Genomic DNA, 19,489 nt, shown 5'->3' with positions numbered 1-19,489 from the left:
CCGTGTGCTGCATAAGCTTCGAAGATCTTAACTTCCAAAAATAAAACTTGCACTTCAACAAAATGCTAATTTATCTTGTACTGAAGTTGGAACTACATCTTTTGTAATAAATCTTTTTTAATCTAATTTTTCTTCAGTCTTTTTCTAAACTAAAATAGATTTTCATGTATAGGTAAGCAAAACGTGATAAAATTGCTTACCTTTCTTTTAGTAACATTTAGTAGAAAATGAAGAGGGAAAAGGAAGAATAATGAAAATAAATTGATCCATGCCCTAACCCAAACCCTTCGATGTGTTATCAAGTCCCTTGCGAGTTCTCCCTAAATCAGTCGATGTATATACTGAAGCCCTCGCCTATCCCTAAATCAGCGTGACGTCATATTACTGACTAATGTCCGCAATATCAGTTATATATATATACACACACACAAATATAAATAAATATGTATGCATGCACAAATACACACAGAAATAAATATATATAATTTATATAATTATTATTTAAATTTCATTGGGAAAAGTTTTAAATTGGATACCTTTGAAGTTGCAGGTTCAAAGCATTACATGCGTTCATTCAACTTTAAACACATTGACATTCATAGTGATGAACTGAGAGTTTATTTTAGGATTTCTTTTTACACTGTGATTTTTAAAACTGACGCAACCTGTTTTTAATTATCACTGGCTAAATAAACGAGCTAAAATAAACAGAAAACTAGTATTAGAAGCAGAAACACTTAGAAAAAGATAAATAGCAAGAAAGAAAGAATTTTTACCACACAGGTGAATAGGAACCAAAACAGGCCTGGGCTGATCTGATGGGTTGATCCCTGATGCAGAAATGCATAAACCTAAAATACTTATTAAGCAAGAGACAATCTATTTTATTAGTCTATGAATTTATTTGCATAACTTTATAAATTAGACAAATGTTATGAATTAATTATGTGTGTGAGTAATTTTGGCAAAATTTATAATGATAACTTACTACAATAGGATAAATTACTACATTACTAAATTACTATAATATGATAACTTTTGCAATCATTTTGTTTTGTTTTTGTCTATAATTTCTATAAATTTATAAATCTACCAACTACTGAGCCAAAATTCAGCACACCAAAATATAATTAATTCATAACATTTGTCTAATTTATAATGTAATACAACTATTACTATATATATTATAAAGTTTATATTATTATTACTATATATTATAAAGTACTATATTAAATAATAATTATAACATAATAAACTATAATAATTTTAGCAATATAGTAATTTCTCCTATTATAGTAATATTGAATTTTTTATAATGCAATGTAAAGAAACTGATTTGCAATTGTTTTTGTTGGAACATTAAACATTCAAGTACTTCATTTATCAACACATATGAGTACTTATTTACTCAAGTGTTTAACTATATCTTTAATCTATATATTTTTTGCATATGTACAGGATGCTACAAACGTAATGATAGACAAACCTGCAAACAGTTAATAGGTTGGACTCGTTCTATATGTATATATACATTTTTCCTTGGATCGTGTATGTTGACTTTCAATGATAATATGTGTGTGTGTGTATATTTATATATGTATATAAATATATGTATATATATATATATATATATATATATATATATATATAAATATACATATATTTATATACATATATATATTTATATATAAATATATATATATATATATATATATATATATATATATATATATATACATATATTTATATACATATATAAATATACACACACACACATATTATCATTGAAAGTCAACATACACGATCCAAGGAAAAATGTATATATACATATAAGATAACCCTAATGACTTAAACCAATTTCACTAATGGCTATACAAGCTTGGACGGGAATGGCGTGCGATTTGGCGCGTTGTTTGACCACGCAATAATAGTAATCTTTGACAATTTAATCATTGTTGCTTTGATGTTTCAACAATTAAAATTTTTTTTTTCAACGTCTTAATGGTAGCTCACAAAGTCTTGGCAAATTTGATTGAGGCTTGTGCCAAATATCAGGCATATTTTCTGGACGTAACAAAATCCCTTGTTCTGCTGGCAGACTATTTACCAAGTTTGTTTTAAGTTGGTTAAGCCCATCAAATAAATTATCAACAGCTTTTTGACAGCTGCATAAATAAGTTAACTGTCTGATTTCATTTAAAAGCTCGCGACATTTTTCACATGTGTGATGATTGACTTGTACTTCAGAATTTAGCTCAGTATAACCAAGGGCATTATTATTTCATTAACTGAACGCTACTATCTCTTTGCACACTAGACTCTATTGCCAGATCTTGCAGTGGTGTTGCATGAGTTAAAAGATTATTTTGCAACAAAATTTTGCTGGAATGAGTAAATTCTTGAGCTGAATCAGCAAGTGCATTTTCCATAGTCAACAAATCTAATGTGAAATAGGGTGAGTTAGCGTACGATGTACCAAATGCAGACCAAGAGAGATTTTCTTTAAGAAAAATCCCAAAGAAATGTTTGCATGGATATACAGAATTGAACCAACTAGGACAAGAACAAGTTGGAAAATTTACAGCATCACCAAGGTAGCATTGATATATTTCTCTACTATTTGAATTAAACGAAGCAACATTGTAAAGTCTTTCTGTTAAAGAAGTTATACCTTGCAGGTTAACACCTTGTAACTTATCTATTAATCTTATGCAATGTTTGACTAAAGGCTTAGGACGATCAATTAAATATTCAGGTATGTTTTTATTGTATTTTTTGTATGATGTATGCGCCATTTAGTTTTTATCACAATAGCTAAATGTAACATTAATTATTACAATGTCATATAAAAAAATACTTTTTCCAAAATAAATAAACTGTTATATATTGTAGGTAAGAATAAACATTTTTTAGAAATTTAGTTCAGATTTTGCTATTTGTAACTGTTGCAGTTTTTAGCGCTATTACTTATTAGCAAGCAGGGATATGATATATTCAAATTTATTTTATTCCATATACATATTTTTTAAATGTACCCAATTACCTTTTTAGAACTTTTATTTACATACAAAAATTTACACTTTTCTTTATTCCACTTTGTTTAAAATGAAACTGTTAATCTATAACCAAATGCTATAACTTGTAGGTAAATCACTATGCGCTTAACCTTTTAAAATAAGGTCTGCTATTGCACTTTTATTCAATCATTTTTCAGTATATATGAACCCTGCACTATAAACTAACCTGTCATATTTGTGAAAGAGGAATTCTTCAATGCAAATGGTTAGCATAGATGTTATTGAAGAATTTTTTCTTTCTTCTAGGAAACTGTATTTGAAAGATTGGTTCTGTCTTTCAATGCCATTGTTGGTGTTGACATTCAACAAGAGACGATCTTGCCTGTAGGCAAACACCCATCTCTGAAATAAAAAATTGGTTACTAGCTATTAAATTGTTTTTTTTATTTTTCAATAATCAAAAGAAAATAAATGTATCTTAGTGATTATTATATAGTTAGTAAGATGCATTAAGTAATCTCTATAATGCAGAAAAAAACAATTTTAAAATTCTCAATCAAATTAAAACTAACCTTTTGAATACATAACCAAGTGTTTTTCAAATATTCTGATAATTTTGGGTAACTTTTCCACTCGTGTGACTCTTCTAACTCATGAACCTCTTTTTGGCAAATTTCTTTGGTTTTTGCATATGCTATAGCATGAAGTTTTTCTTTAACTCTATCTTTCACCAAGCAACATCCATTCACAGATTTAGAAAGCCACCGTTCCCAAGCTTGTTCACGATGAAAATCACAAATATGTACCTGCAAATATGTTCCTAGCAAATGAATCATTTGTTAATCTTCAAAATTTTAACATTATTATTTCCATCAAATATGAAATAAGATTGGACATTTTCAATCTTTATTAGAATTTAGTTCATTATAATAATCACTGCTGGTACATATAAAAAAAGATTAGCAAAAATTATACCTGGGAAAAAAGATTCAAGTGAATTTATTTCTTCGTTGCTGTAATCCGTAAAAAAAAAAGTTGGTTTAAATGAGAGATTTCATTCTTTAATGCACATCAACGCTTCTGTAATTGCATCAGTTGTTTCATTTTCACAAACAAAAATAGCAACAATTTGATAATCAACGTTCGTTTTAACAACAAGAAAAAAAAGAGGAAGAGCATTTCGATTTGTACGATATGTTGCATCCAGAGAGGCAAGCTCGTTCCCATATCGAGACAATAACCTTTGTTGCCATGCATCTTGATACACAAACAAAAAAGAATCTTTAAGTATAGAATATTGCTTTCTGGATTGCATTCTCCTTTAGGCCTAAATATTATCTCTGCATCTGGAAAGTAAAGCTTCCATTCATTGATCTTGTCACGCAGACATTCTTGATCTATCATGGATCTACGGAGATTTAGTCTAGCTTTCTTGATATGATTAGCGATTGTTTCATCCCGTGGGAAAAACCGTTTTTTTGATTTCTCTGGAATGATTTTTGAGTTAAATTCCACGTTAACAAAGTCACTCAGATGTTGTTTCATTTCTGGAACTGAATTGACTCCGTTTTTAATAAGTTCAACAATTTTTTTAACAATTTCTTTAGATAAAGGCTGATTAAGACCTGCCGCCTATATATATACATAGATATAAATAATATATATATAAATATATATATAATATTTATATATATTTATTTATGTATATATTATGTATATATTATGTATATATATATATATATATATATATATATATATAAATATATATATATATGTATATATATATATATATATATATATATATATATATATATATATATATATATATATATATATATATATATATATATATATATATATATATATATATATCTATATATATATATATATATATATATATATATATACAGCGGTGGCCAAAAATTAAAGACCACTCATTTTTTTTTTAAATTTATTTTTAACCTTAGTATAATTTTATTTTGGAAAAAGGTATCAAAAAAAAAAAACGTTTTTAGAAAGAATTTTTATTGTATTTTATATTTATTATAAAAGAATTTATAATTTTTTTTTAAATAATGTTAAAAAATTAAAAAACTGACTAGTAAAAAATATAAACGGCAAAAAAAATTGGACATAATTTTACGACCAGTTTCAAAAATATTTCAAAAAGCAATAAAAAAATAATTTAGAAACGTGTTGTTCCTCCATTTGTTTTCAAGCACTCTTGTACTCGTTCTGGCAGTGAATTCATTAAAGTTTTGATTACTTCATCTGGCACATTTTTCAAATGATGAGAGATAGAAGATTTCAAATCTTCCAAATTGTAAAGTTGTTCTTTACCAAGCTTGTGATCATACCACGACCATAAATTCTCTATTGGATTCAAGTCGGGACTATTGGCAGGTCATGGAAGCACTTGAATTTTATTAGAATTGAACCAATCGCTAACAACATGCGCTTTATGACACGGCACATTATCTTGCTGGAAAATAAATCCATCTTGCAACTGTCATAAATCAATGCTATGAATAAGCGAGTTTTCCAAAATTTCGATGTACCTTTCTTTGTTGAGTCTACCATCGAATAAATGAAAAACGCCAACTCCACAGGCACTCATACAGGCCCAAATGCCTATTGAACCACTGCCTTGTTTTGTTCGTTTCAAAATGCATGATTCATCGAACCGTTCGCTTGGAAGACTACGCAACATTACGCGACCTTTTCTGTTGTCTACCTCAACGCTCATTTCATCACTAAAGACCACACGGCTCCACTGATCTGTTGACCAATTTTTATGTAGTTTGCACCACTTTTTCCTGGCAAATTTTTGTTTTTTATTTAAGCGTGGTTTTTTTGCAGCAGTACGCCATAAATAATTTAAATTGTGGAGGACCCTTGGCTTGCTTTAAGACCATCTGACAGTGTCCATTTCGTAGACTGTAGATGATGCTTGTCTGTTTTCTTTCATTAATCTCACTAACGAGCGAACATCACGGTCATTTGAAATTTTATTGCGTCCAGTCCTATGACGATCATTAATTGACCGGGTCTCTTTGTATTGTTGAATTATGTTAATAATGCAAGAGTGAGACCTTCTGAGCTTTTCTGCTATTTTTCTGATGCTATAGCCTTCTTCTTTTAATACAAGAGCCGCGTATGTCTTTTTCTTCGATCTTTGCACGCATTTTTGCAATATTTTTATATCCTTATTGCTTTTTTGTTTATTTGATATCGAAACTCAGGTTTCGACATTTTATTTTATAGCCAACGTAATAAGCAATTAAGACAGTTAAAAAAAATAATGGATTATTATTTTTAATAAGTGCAAATTAAAGATTTGAAAGTGGTCGTTAAATTTTGTCCAATTTATTTAAAGAAGATTTATAAGTACTCATCAGTTTTTTAATAAGTTAAACGCTATTTAATTAGAATTAGATTTAAAAAAATTATACCACTTTAATCCGTATGTTTTAATTAACAAGATATTAAAAAAAAAATTAAATATGTCAATTAGAATCTTCTTAATTTTAATTTAAAGATTAAGAAACCAACTAAAAAATGAGTGGTCTTTAATTTTTGGCCACCGCTGTATATATATATATATATATATATATATATATAATATATATATATATATATATATATATATATATATATATATATATATATATATATATATATATATTACAATAAAGTCAATAAACGAGAAAAAAAATGCAGCCAAAATTAAGTTAAAACATCTTTTAAACAAAAATAACAAGTTCAAAATTGTTACATTGAAACGATAGGTATAAAAGTATTACTTACATCATTAATAAGGTGGTTTTTATGAACGGAAATGCCAGGTAACAATAGGATATATTTTCTAATCGTTATAAACTTATTTTGAGTAGCCAAAGCTGAATGGACTTTTTTTGACGTTTCCCTTCTTAAATATGAAGAATCTCTCTCCAGCTACAGTGAACACAAACTGATATTTTATAATAGATTGACTATCTATATATTGAATAGATATATCTTTATCTATAAATATATATCTATGTATCTATATATATATATATATATATATATATATATATATATATATATATATATATATATATATATATATATATATATATATATATATATATATATATATATATATATATATATATATATATTTATATATATATATATATATATATATATATATATATATATATATATATATATATATATATATATTTGAAAATGTTAAATTTCCGTTTGAAATTTAACAACATCGCACGAAAAAGCGCTGGCCGGACGGTCATTATTTGTTTAGCGTGCAAAATTTTTAAAATTTTCCGAAAAAACAATTTTATAGCACTAAGATTAAATGACATTGCGTTAATAATTTTAATTGCAGGACTTAATTTAGTGACTGGACATCGGCGGCCTCCTGGACCATTCCCAAGACTTAGCAAAGAGGGCAACCAACCACTGTTTATTTTGTCAAAAATAATTAACAGTGGTTGGTTGCCCCCTCATGTGCTGATATCCGACCACTAAATTAAGCCCTGTAATTGATAAACTTAATTTTTAATAAATGTAAGAATGTTGTTAGAGCTTTTTAATGACTATTTAAAATATGTAAAAAAGATTTGTTGCAATTTAAAAACATGTGCACATTTTTTTGGCAAACACTTAAATAAGCACAGACAGAAGAATTCGCAAGCATGTGGACGAGCGTTAAACTGCATAAACGCAAAGAGGCTCGCTAAACAGAAAATACTGCTATATACACACACACACACACACACACACACACACACACACACACACACACACACACACACACACACACACACACATAAGGACTATATTACCTTAAATTCAGGGAATTCAACTATTTCTTTTGTGGAAACTTTGGCCGGACAATCAAATTTTTTGGTATCCTGCAAAGCAACTCGCTTTTTGAAGCAAGAATGATCTGTTGTCTGTGCGTTAGAAATAAATTTATGGAGCATAATATTATATAAATTTATGAAACATAATATATATATATATATATATATACATCTTTTTTAATAAGAAACCAGTTTATTAGAAACTAGTACTATGAGCCTCAAAATCTTAAGGAAGTTTTAATACTGAGTTACTTTTCAATAAGAAACTTATTTAAGAATTCCTTGAATATTTCCTCATAGTGACTCAATTTCCTCAAGTTAGTATTATCTACAATGGAGAACAACAGTTTGAATGAGTATTTAATTTGCAAAATCAATCTAATAAAATTCAATTCGATTATAGATAAAAACTTCAGAAATTTAAGAAACTTTTACTACTAGATTTTTAAAAAAAGTACCCTTAAAATAAGAAACTTTTTATTACTAACACGTTTGCTTTGTTTCTCATTATAAAAAAAAGTGTATATATATACATATAACAATGGCCAAATAGTTTTAAAATATGAGTATATAAAAATTTGTGTATTAATATTACTAACTGCAAAAAAATTAGAGCAGTATCACTGTAACAACCTCAGTTTTATTGCCTAAGAAATTACACTTACAGCTTCTTGATTTTTTTTCTCTCTGTACTTAGACTTTGCTACACAACCTTTGTCTTTTCCATGCTGGCATTCAAGAATACTGGATGACGAAAAAATGAAGGGTATTCCTGAGTAGGGATAATCTTTATGCTCAAAATACACCTTGTGATTTTTCTTCATTACATCTTCATTAAATAAATCAAATTGAAATATAAAACTTAATCCTAATTGTTTACTTTTAAGGTTTTTAATATAAATACATCAGTGCAAATGAAAACTCGCTCTACTTAGCTCTACTATTAACTTATTAACTTTGAAACCAGTAAGTTAATATGCTAATTGTTTAAGCAATTAATTAAACTAATAATAAAGGCTATTGTTTAATGATTTTTTAAAATTGAAAATAATTTAAAAAACAAAACAGATTTAAGATACAACTATTTATCTTATATTTAAATAAAAAAGTAATTCTAGTAATAAATTAGGCATTAAAAGTAATTCAAACCTTCAATATTTTTTTCCATTACTTTTTTGAAAGCTACAACATAATGCACTGTGAGCAAAATTTCATGTTCTTTAATTTTTGCGCAAATATCTGCATATGTAGATAAAATGTGCTTAATTTCTAAATCTGAAGCCTGGTTTGAAACTGCAGCAGTGATTGGATGAGAATCTATTTAGAAATAGGCAAAGCAACAATTACTTAATTGTAAAAAACATAAAATAATCTTGCATTATTTTCTTATAATATTCCATCACTGAAAAACAATTAAGGATTCAGTAATGCTGTTTGTTATAAAATTTTATAACAAACAGCATTACTGAATCCTTAAAGTTTAAATCAAGAAAGTTTGAATGTGGATATATGTACCAGACTGTTCACATATAATGGTTTTTAAAAACCATTATATGTGAACAGTCTGGTACATATATCCACATTCAAATTTTCTTGATTTAAACTTTAAATAAAAAGATGAAACTATATGAAAAAATTACCCAATGAATCTTCCAAATTTTGAGAAGAACTATCTTCACTCATTTTGATTTGAAGAATGATTCAAAAACTTATAAAAAACGAATTTTGGTAAACTGTTAAAAAAGCCAGCGAAACTCGTTTTAAAAAATATTTGGCGCGATGATTCCAAAATAAAGTTTCCATTTTAAACGTATGCGTATTAGCATATAAAAACTTTCTAGGTCTGTGTTTTTTTGTGTTTCGCATTTCGCGTTTTGAGTCATCTAATGTAACGCTAACCTACATTATCAGGATAAATAAATTGTAATCTTTGAATAAATGCCTTTTATTCACTGTACCCCACCTTCCCCTATATGACTGTACCCCACCTTCTCTTATATGACAACTATAAGACAATATTATGATTATAATATTATATTTGTTAGTTTCAAACCTTTTTTCAAATATTTACCTAATAATTAATTGAAATTTGTAAAACTGCAAGTGTTCATATCAAAAGCCATTTTAGTTAAGATCTGTTAAGAAATGCTCTGCAATGAAACTTTAACCAAGCTGCATTATGGTTAATATTAAGTTAAAACTATTCTAAACTTCAAAATAAAATATTGTCAATTAATGAACAATTGATGAATAAAAAATAATTACATTTGTTTAAAGGAGATCAGGCAAACGACATATTGTCACTCTATCAAGTGAAATAAATAAAAAAAAACATTTTCACATCAAAAGTTTATTCAATAACAAATTATGTAAACTTTAAAAATTAGTTTATATTAATCGATGCAAATTAAGAATTATTTCACTTATATATCTACAAATTGAGAAACTTATCCTCCCTATAGCGTTTAAAAAATTTTTAACATTCGAGTTTGAATCATGAATTCATTAAGTTGAATAAATTATATTGGGACTTTAATATTAATAAATCAAATTTAAAATGTTTATTTATATATTTATATTTGTCAACAAAGACAAAATATGTTGACTTTTCATAAAATAGAAATAAAAATATTTACTATAAATAGTGGAAAAATTATACTAGGAAATAATAGCTGGAAGAGTAATGAATTACTTTTGCTAATTCCATGTAATCTTTTCTATATAATTTCATATTTGCTTTTTCATTTATGTGAATTAGTAAAATTTAAAAGATATATCCTGAAACATCAAGCATATTTTATTCAATTTGTTCGTTTTAGCACTGTTCAATTAAAATTCTTGATTTGTTCTATTAAGAGGTTTATGCAAATTAAATTAGATTTCTTTTTTGTAAATTTATTTGAGAATAAATAATCCAACAAATAATCAAAGAAAGAGATAATAAATGTTCAAAGTTAATAAACTTACAGCTTCGAAGAGTTTGATTTTAAAAGACTGTATGAGCTTTCTTAACAAAAATTTGCATAGCCTCTCCAAAAGTTTAAAAAAAAAAAAAAAAGTAAAGAAAAAAAAAATGAAAAAGAATCTGAAAGATAAAGAAAAGATTATTAGACACTTAAAATAAAAAAAAGGAACAGATCGTCTCTATAACTATCTTCCTTGTAAATATTAAAGTTTAAATAATGTTTTTACTAAATATTTTTTTTTGTTTTTCCTTCTTTTCAAAAATCGGTTTTTCTGAGTTTTACAAAAAAAAAAATAAAAAATAAAAAGTAAAAAAAAAAGTTTACATTAATATTATTTATTAAAATTTTTAAAACAAAAAATAGAACAAAAAAAGTTTTAAAATCTGCATATAACATGACATTCACTTCTTTAGGTGATTATAAAAATATAAAAAGTAAAAAACAACAAATGAATAAAGTTTAGTAAATTCAGCACACTTTAACAAATATTTATTTGCTAGTTCAATAAAAGCATTAAAATAAATTTATCTGTAATCAAGTGTAACCAGTCCTATGGTAAAATCGCTAAAACTAGACGTATTTAAATAAAATATATACCTGGGTAATTTTTATTCAGTTTTAATACCGCTTGAAGATAATGACCAAATGGTTTCTATGACATACTTAAAACAGTATTAATTAAATGTAGTAACCAGTTAATGTAACTAATGGTTACAGGGTTTTTATTAAACTTTCGGTTTCGCAAAGGAATAGCTTATAGTTGTAAAATGTTTTTTGAATTCTAAATAACTAATATATATTATATTTATTTTTCGGTGGACATAAAACGACATCCAAAACACAGTTAATGTTTAATTAAAAGTTTTCGTTAAGAAGTGAATCTTGAAAACATAGTTAAGTCTATTATAGTTATTTAGCCAATTAAAATTGACTTTTTAGCAATAAAACAAAAATCTTCGTCATTTTCCGAGTTGCGGGTGTGTCATTTTAAGGTGGTATACCCCCTTCAAAATTATCTTGGAAGTGAAATCTTATAGTCAAAATTAAAATTAAGCCTATGAAAGATGTTATTAAAAAAAATCGATTTATAAAATTACAGGTGGTTATGTTGTCATGACAGTCACCTAAAATGGCAGATAAAGGAAAATATGCACGTCGCACTATCAAAAATATCTCAGATTCTAATAGAGTATTCAAAGTAAAACTTAGCCTAATGATAAAAAACAGTTTGATCTATGCAATCTGCCAAAAGTTTTTAAATCTGACTATTAGTTTCCATGTAGCACTACACGGATAATGAAGATTTTTAAATCAGCAAATTTTTAGTGCTGAAACAGCAATATCTCAAACTCTGAAATGTTTTATAATTAACTTTTAGCAGATTGCATACATCATATAAAAACACATCATTGCTGAAAATTTGATTAAAAACTGAATACTAGAAAATGAAATAACTGTTTACAATGGCATCATATGTTGCAAATTTCAAATGTAACAATGAACAAAATTTAGTTTTTGGTACTCGTTCCCAAATCATCATGTTAAGACTCTCATTTTGGTTCTGAGTTTTTCCATGCATACATTTTGCAAGTAATTCATTAGAGCTAAGTTCTTTATAAATTGGCTTTAGTAACTCAATAATATCACGTGGCAAACCAAGGCCAGGTTTATAGAGAGAAGGTTGATTGGGATGTTTTCGATCAACATTGTGCTGGCACCAACTTTTTTCACCGTTTGGACAATATGTGTGATAATTATTTTCTTTTGAGGAAGCAACATGAAACAATGAAGCAAGTATAGCACTGCGCATTTCATGAAACAGACTGATTTTTGGTTTTTACTGCAATTCCATAATAGTTTTTCAATCTGTCAATTGTTGCATCAGTAAGTCTTCCTGTACCACCTAGACACCTTTCCTTTTTCAATTTTCTTAATCGTGTGCCATCTCTTTTTTAAACATGACCAACACATTCTAATTTTAAAACTATTGTATCACCATACACTCTTTCAACAGATGAAAATGTCTTACTATCTCCATCACCACAAAATTCAGTATAGCGAAGTTTATATTTTTCAATAGATCGCTCAAAAATTGATTTTGCTCCAGCGACCTCCATACCGGTGGATGGGCCAGTATAGTTGAGGTTACAAAAATGAGTATTTTTTTAGCATTTTATATGCATCAGGGTTTGTATTTTTTTTTTTTTATAATCAAAAAACATTGTTTGCAATATTTGGATAATACTTCACAATCCAAAACTTTTCCTGTAATCATTGATGTTGCAGTATAAATACCATTGTATGAGGAAAAACCTCGACGTTGCCAAGTACCATCACAAGAAACACTGCTATTTATTAAATTGAATTCATCAGTAGTATGTTGGAATGCTTTTATAATTTCAAGTGCAGCATCAGACATGGTTTCTACTGCAATTGCTTCAACTTCAATAGCAATTTTTTGAACAATTTTAATGTATGTGTTTTTAGTCATTGGCGGTGGAAAATCCATAAGATAACAGAATCTTTTAAGGCCAGTATGGCCTTGTCCACATGAACGCATTGCTTAAACTGACCTTTGGTTAATATCAAAGGCTCTACAACTTTCAGAACCTCACTTCTTGGATGTAAAAAATTCATGATTGAATCCACATTTACAGAATATAAACAATGAGCTGGAAAGTCCAAATTTTTTTTTTGCATTTTTAGCTAAATTAAGTCGACAAGTTTTACATTCTGGACAACATAACAACTGAACAACAATGACTAATAAAGTGCTATCAATTATTCTGTATCCACATATGTTTTTTTTATTAGAACTTGCAGAAGTATTAATAGGGTTTACCTTCGAATAAGGTACATTTATTGAGCTCTGTGAATCTGTTAGTAGAAGACTAGTATTTGCTGAATTTGTTTTATTTAAAGTATATTGATTTCCATGAAATCTTTTTTTCTTTTTGTATTGAGTAGCATATTTCACACGTTCTCTACCCATTAAAAGTATAAGGTTTAAATTATATAAACATAAACAGATGCCTAGATATATATATATATATATATAACTAATTATATATATATATAACTAATTATATATATATATAACTAATTATATATATATATAACTAATTATATATATATATAACTAATTATATATATATATAACTAATTATATATATATAATAACTAAAAATATATATATATAATATATATATATATATATATATATATATATATATATATATATATATATATATATATATATATATATATATATATAATATATAAGGTATAACTTTAAGATGGCAATTCATTTTAAAAAAACTTCTGGAAGAAATTTATGAGAAATCCAGTTATTGCTTTTAATCTTACAGATGTTTTGATTAATGGAAAATAGAAATAAATTATTAACTCATTTTAACAAGCTTTTTCTCAGTATCAAAAGTTATATTTGGGAAGAATTTCTTGGCCAAGTAAAAATTTAACCGTTGCTATGGAGGTTGTCAAGGGCGCTTTAAAAAGTAAGGTTCAGTAAAGTTTGTTTTCCTCAAGTTACATACTGAATTTTAAAAAATGGTTTTCAGAATATGATTCTATGATAAGTTTTAAATTAAATAAAACAACAAAAAAATTTTTGAAAAATTTGATATTTCTGAGGGGTATACCACCTTAATGTCCGCATATTTTCTTAAAAAAGAAAACAACTTTTGTAAAAATATTACACTATTATTTAATTAAAAAATTGTTTGAAGAAAAAGAGTTTAATTTTGATGCTCAAAAAATTTTTTATAAATATTATAAGTGATAATTTGAAACGATTTAATATTAATATTTGATCCGACTCAGTAAAAAAAGAGATTAAAGATTTCTAGCGTTATGCATAACATTGAAAAATAACTTAAAGTTAAAACATCGATTTCAAGAACAAAAAATTCCCTTGAACTGCAACTGATTCTATCAAAGTTCATTATTGCCATCAAGCCATCTGATAAAGACTTCCTTGAAATGCATTTATCAAATGATTTTTTTGAAATGGCTTTTGATTGAAGCAGCTGCAGTGTAAGCCAAATTCATTGTTCATGAGTTCTAATTTAATTAAGTTTTAATTAAGATTTAATTAAGTTATTTTCCAATGTTATGTTCAAGGCGAGATTAGAAAGAAGATTTCTAGATAAAGATACAGTTAAAGCTATCTATCTATCTATCTATCTATCTATCTATATATATATATATATATATATATATATATATATATATATATATATATATATATATATATATATATATATATATATATATATATATATATATATATATATATATATATATATATACATATATATATATATATATATATATATATATATATATATATATATATATATATATATATATATATACATATATATATATATATATATATATATATATATATATATATATATATATATATATATATATATATATATATATATATATATATATATATATATATATATATATATATAGATAGATAGATAGATAGATAGATAGATAGATAGATAGATAGATAGATAGATAGATAGATTGATAGATAGATAATAGTTATAGCTATTGTAGAAAATAGATTAGAAAGTAGATTTAGACTAGAAAGTTTTTTTAGAAAATCCAGGATATAGAGGATTTTTTTATAAATTGACTTTTGTGCCCACTTAGAAACTTGTGCAGTGGCGGATCAAGGAGGGGGGGGCTAGGGAAGGCTTGAATCGGGCCCCACAATTTTAACGGCCCCGATTCAAAGTAAATAACTTTTTATTAACTCTGAAAATTTAATCTTTTATTAACTTAAAAGAGCCAAAGTTAAATTTACTAAATTGTCTGAAAACAAAAGCACAAAAATAAAATAACTTTCAACAAAAACGTTACATTATATATTTTTTTCGGTCTTTGACAAGGAACGAGCGCAACTACTTCTACAAAAAAAAATTATTAGATTGGTAGCAGCGGCTTATAGCAATAATTGAATGTAACATTTGTACAAATTGCTACAAAAACAATTCCCTTCGGAAAATTATTAATGACTTGAATAATTATATTGTTATTGAAAATGCATTAACGATTGCAATTCTACAATTCTTTTGTACTTCCGCACATAAGAGTTCTTGTGCGAATGCATTTAATAGCTGAAGCGCTAAATTCGTGAAAGAGAAAAAAAGAACAGTTTAACACTTTTCAGGTTATACAGTTATAATTAAAATGCTAAAAAGATATGAAAGTGGAGCTTCTAAAAGAAGATTGAAGAAAGAGAGAGAGGAAATGGTAGCTAAACTTCCGAAAATGACAAATTTTTTTTCATCAAACCAAACTAATATGCAATTTCCACAAACTGTAGATAATAATAAAAACAATGAAAGAAAAGATGAAAACAATAACACGGAAAATGAGGTAGCATGCCAAGGTCCTTCAAATGAAATTCAAGAAGTTGAAAGTGTTGAATCTACAATGCATAATAATGAGCTTGACTCAGGTACTCCAATTTTTACTATCTTTAATGACACCTCTAACATCTGCTAAGCAAACAATTTACTTTTTAGGCAGTTAATATTTTTATTCTATAAATTGTCACTTATTATTTTTTTATTAGGCTTATTTATCATAATTTTTTTTCCTAGATACCATTCCACGCGAAGACCCTGCTTTATGACCATTACAATTAAAGGAAAATGAACGTATGAAGTATTTAAACAAGGGGTATGCTTTTTTTCAAAATAAAGACTCTAATTTAGAATCTTCGATGTTCAAAAACCAGTACAGATATTATTCGGTTAAATATTTTGAAAAAGTGAAGAATAATGGCGAAAAGTGTGACCGAAAATGGTTAATGTTTTCTGAATCCACTGGATGTGTATTTTGTTATGTTTGCAAGTTGTTTTCAACCGATTACAACAACGTATTTGTCAAAAGTGGCTTTTACAATTGGAAAAAAGCTAAACAAACTATTTTCGGCCACGAAAACACCAAGGAACATATTCAATGTATGATTAAGTGGATAGAATTCATAAAACAAAATACTCATGTCGATAAATATATGGTAAGCCAGATTAAAAGGGAATTTAATTATTGGTCTGCAATCTTAAATAGAATAGTAGCGGTTATTCGTTTTTAGCCGGAAGAGGTTTAGCATTTCGAGGCCATAATGAAGTTATAGGATCGTCAAATAACGGAAATTACTTAGGCATGTTAGAACTGTTGACTCAATTTGATCCAGTTTTAAAGCAACACATTGACACTTTTGCAAATAAAGGCAAAGGTAATGTAAATTATTTGTCTGAAACTATTTGCGGAGAGCTAATTGATATCATGTCTCAAAAGGTTTTAACGCACATTATTACCGAAATAAAAAAAGCAAAATACTGGGAAATTATCGTAGATTCGACTCCTGATATTTCTCACGTGGATCAACTTTCTGTGATATTTCGTTATTATCTAAATGGCCACGTGTTTGAACGATTTTTTTGTTTTTTACAAAATAAAAGCCACGACGGTAAATCTTTGATTACTGACATTTTAGATCTACTGGAAAGATATGATATTGATTTAACCAATTGTCGGGGACAGGCATACGATAATGCAAGCAATATGTCTGGTAAATATTCTGGATTACAGGCACGTTTAAAAGAGCGGATAGAATTAGCTTTTTATATCCCCTGCGCTGGTCATTCTTTAAATCTAGTAGGGCAGTGCAGTGTCAGTGAGTGCATCAATTGTATCAACTATTTTGGCGTTCTCCAGAGTTTGTATTCATTTTTTGTAGCTTCAACACATAGATGGGATTTATTGAAAGAAAATCATGCTACACTCAAGCGCCTATCAGATACACGATGGTCATGTAGGTCAGATGCTTCAAAAAGTTTAGTAGAAAATTTTGATGGGATTCATGCAGCGCTATGTCATATAGCTGAGGATACAGAAGAAAAATCTGATACTCGTCATGAAGCTTTGTGTTTATTAAATAAGATCACTAAGCTAGAGTTTGCATTCATGGCTGTACTTTGGCATCACATACTTAAGAGGTTTAATGTAGTTAGCAAATTTCTTCAAAAAGTTGAATTAGATTTGCATACAGCAAGCAGTATGTTACTTTCACTAATTGACTTTGTAAAAAACTTACGAAACAACTTTACGAGATTTGAGAATGAATCAAAAAAACTTAGCTCGTTTATTGAAAAAGACTATTCGGATAAGAACAAAAGAAAAGTAATTAAAAAATTGAGCAACGGAGAAAACCAAGTTGATTCTTTAAGCGTATCCGACAAGTTTCGAGTGAATACATTTTTTGTCATTAATGACAAACTTGTGACACAATTAACTATGAGAAGTGATGGTTACAACCACGTAAATAAGTTATTTGGATTTCTATCGAAGCTGTTAACTATTAGTACCATGGAATTGCAAGTTAGCGCGAAAAAAATTGTAGAAGTGTACTCAAATGATTTAGAAGATAGTTTCATATTTGAAATAGAACAATTTGTAACATTATTAAAGTTGCAGCCTCCGAATTTTTTTTGGCATAAAAAAGATAAATCTGAGACTGAAAACACATTGATTCCTCTGCATGTTTTAAATTGGATTGTTGAAACCAATTTTATTGATGTATTTCCAAATGTTTATATAGCATATCGCTTGATTCTAACTATTCCCATAACAAATTGCGAGGCTGAGAGATCATTCTCTACTCTTAAAAGAGTTAAGAACATGCACCGATCAACAATTGTCCATAGTCGTTTAAGTAATATAACAAGATTAACTATTGAGTCAAAATTATTAGAAACTTTGGATTTCAGCGATGTGATTGTAGAGTTTGCGGGGAAGAAAAGCAGAAAAAAATCAATCAACTTAATTCAATAAAATAAATATAAAATTTGTATATAAATATATATATCAGTGATAGCGTTATTAAGAAAGTCTTTGTTTTACTCATTTTTGTCGTTGTTTAGTGGAGTGGGGCCTCCTACTTTTAAATAGCCCCGGGCCCAGAAAAGTCTCAATCCGATACTGAACTTGTGTCGTCGGCCTTGTCTACAAAATCTGTTTCTACTTTGTCTGAACAACCATTACATATTTTTAAATAAGATATAGTTCTGTAAAGAGGAATTGATAAATAATAATTACATTTATCTAAAAGAGATCAAGTCAACGACCAATTGCAACACTAATATTTAAAATTACTAAAAGCAATACTCACCCATTAAAAATTATTCGTAAAAGTTAATTAATAAAAAAAATACCAAGGACTATTTGAAAATTAAAAAATAAAATGTATATATATTTAATTACTAATTATAAAATACAAAATAAGAATGTTATTTATTTACCGTATAACATATAACATTTTTCAACACTTGAGTTTATTTGAATCACGATATCAATATGTTTCAAAATATGATTTATACTGAGTATTTAAATTAGTAAACAAAACTTAATTAGTTTACATAGATGTTTATATTTGTCAAAAAAACAAACAAGTTTGACTTATTAAATACGTAATAAAAGCAGATATAAAACAAGTAAAAAGGCGAAAAAATATTAACGCTTGTAACTTTATGAACAAGTTTCATATTAAGACTTTAAAAACAAGTCGATTATAGGTTATGAAACATCA

The 19,489-nt window shown here is 27.0% G+C and overlaps 2 protein-coding genes across 2 annotated transcripts in view; both read right to left on the bottom strand.

The window, feature by feature from the left end:
- The window catches only part of LOC136086770 (uncharacterized), a 41,279-nt gene extending 40,606 nt beyond the window's left edge, over nt 1–673 (bottom strand). The window contains exon 1 of the mRNA XM_065809252.1: nt 537–673. The gene's annotated coding sequence lies outside the window, so the exon portion shown is untranslated. The remainder of the gene's footprint in view (nt 1–536) is intronic.
- Nucleotides 643–19,248, bottom strand: LOC136087145 (uncharacterized). The gene is made up of 11 exons (XM_065809652.1): nt 19,203–19,248; nt 9,038–9,205; nt 8,554–8,717; nt 7,868–7,978; nt 6,825–6,971; nt 4,489–4,649; nt 4,073–4,321; nt 3,590–3,845; nt 3,244–3,419; nt 777–851; nt 643–698 (listed from the first exon to the last, which is right to left on the bottom strand). Exons 1-11 carry the CDS (start codon nt 19,210–19,212, stop codon nt 686–688), a joined length of 1,530 nt encoding a protein of 509 aa, XP_065665724.1. The 5' UTR covers nt 19,213–19,248; the 3' UTR covers nt 643–685.
- Nucleotides 19,249–19,489: the final 241 nt, after the last annotated feature.

This window comes from Hydra vulgaris, chromosome 11, assembly GCF_038396675.1.
Source record: "Hydra vulgaris chromosome 11, alternate assembly HydraT2T_AEP".
Taxonomy (NCBI): domain Eukaryota; kingdom Metazoa; phylum Cnidaria; class Hydrozoa; order Anthoathecata; family Hydridae; genus Hydra; species Hydra vulgaris.
The sequence above is the reverse complement of the archived record's forward strand: the minus strand, read 5'-3'. Positions and strand labels throughout refer to the sequence as shown.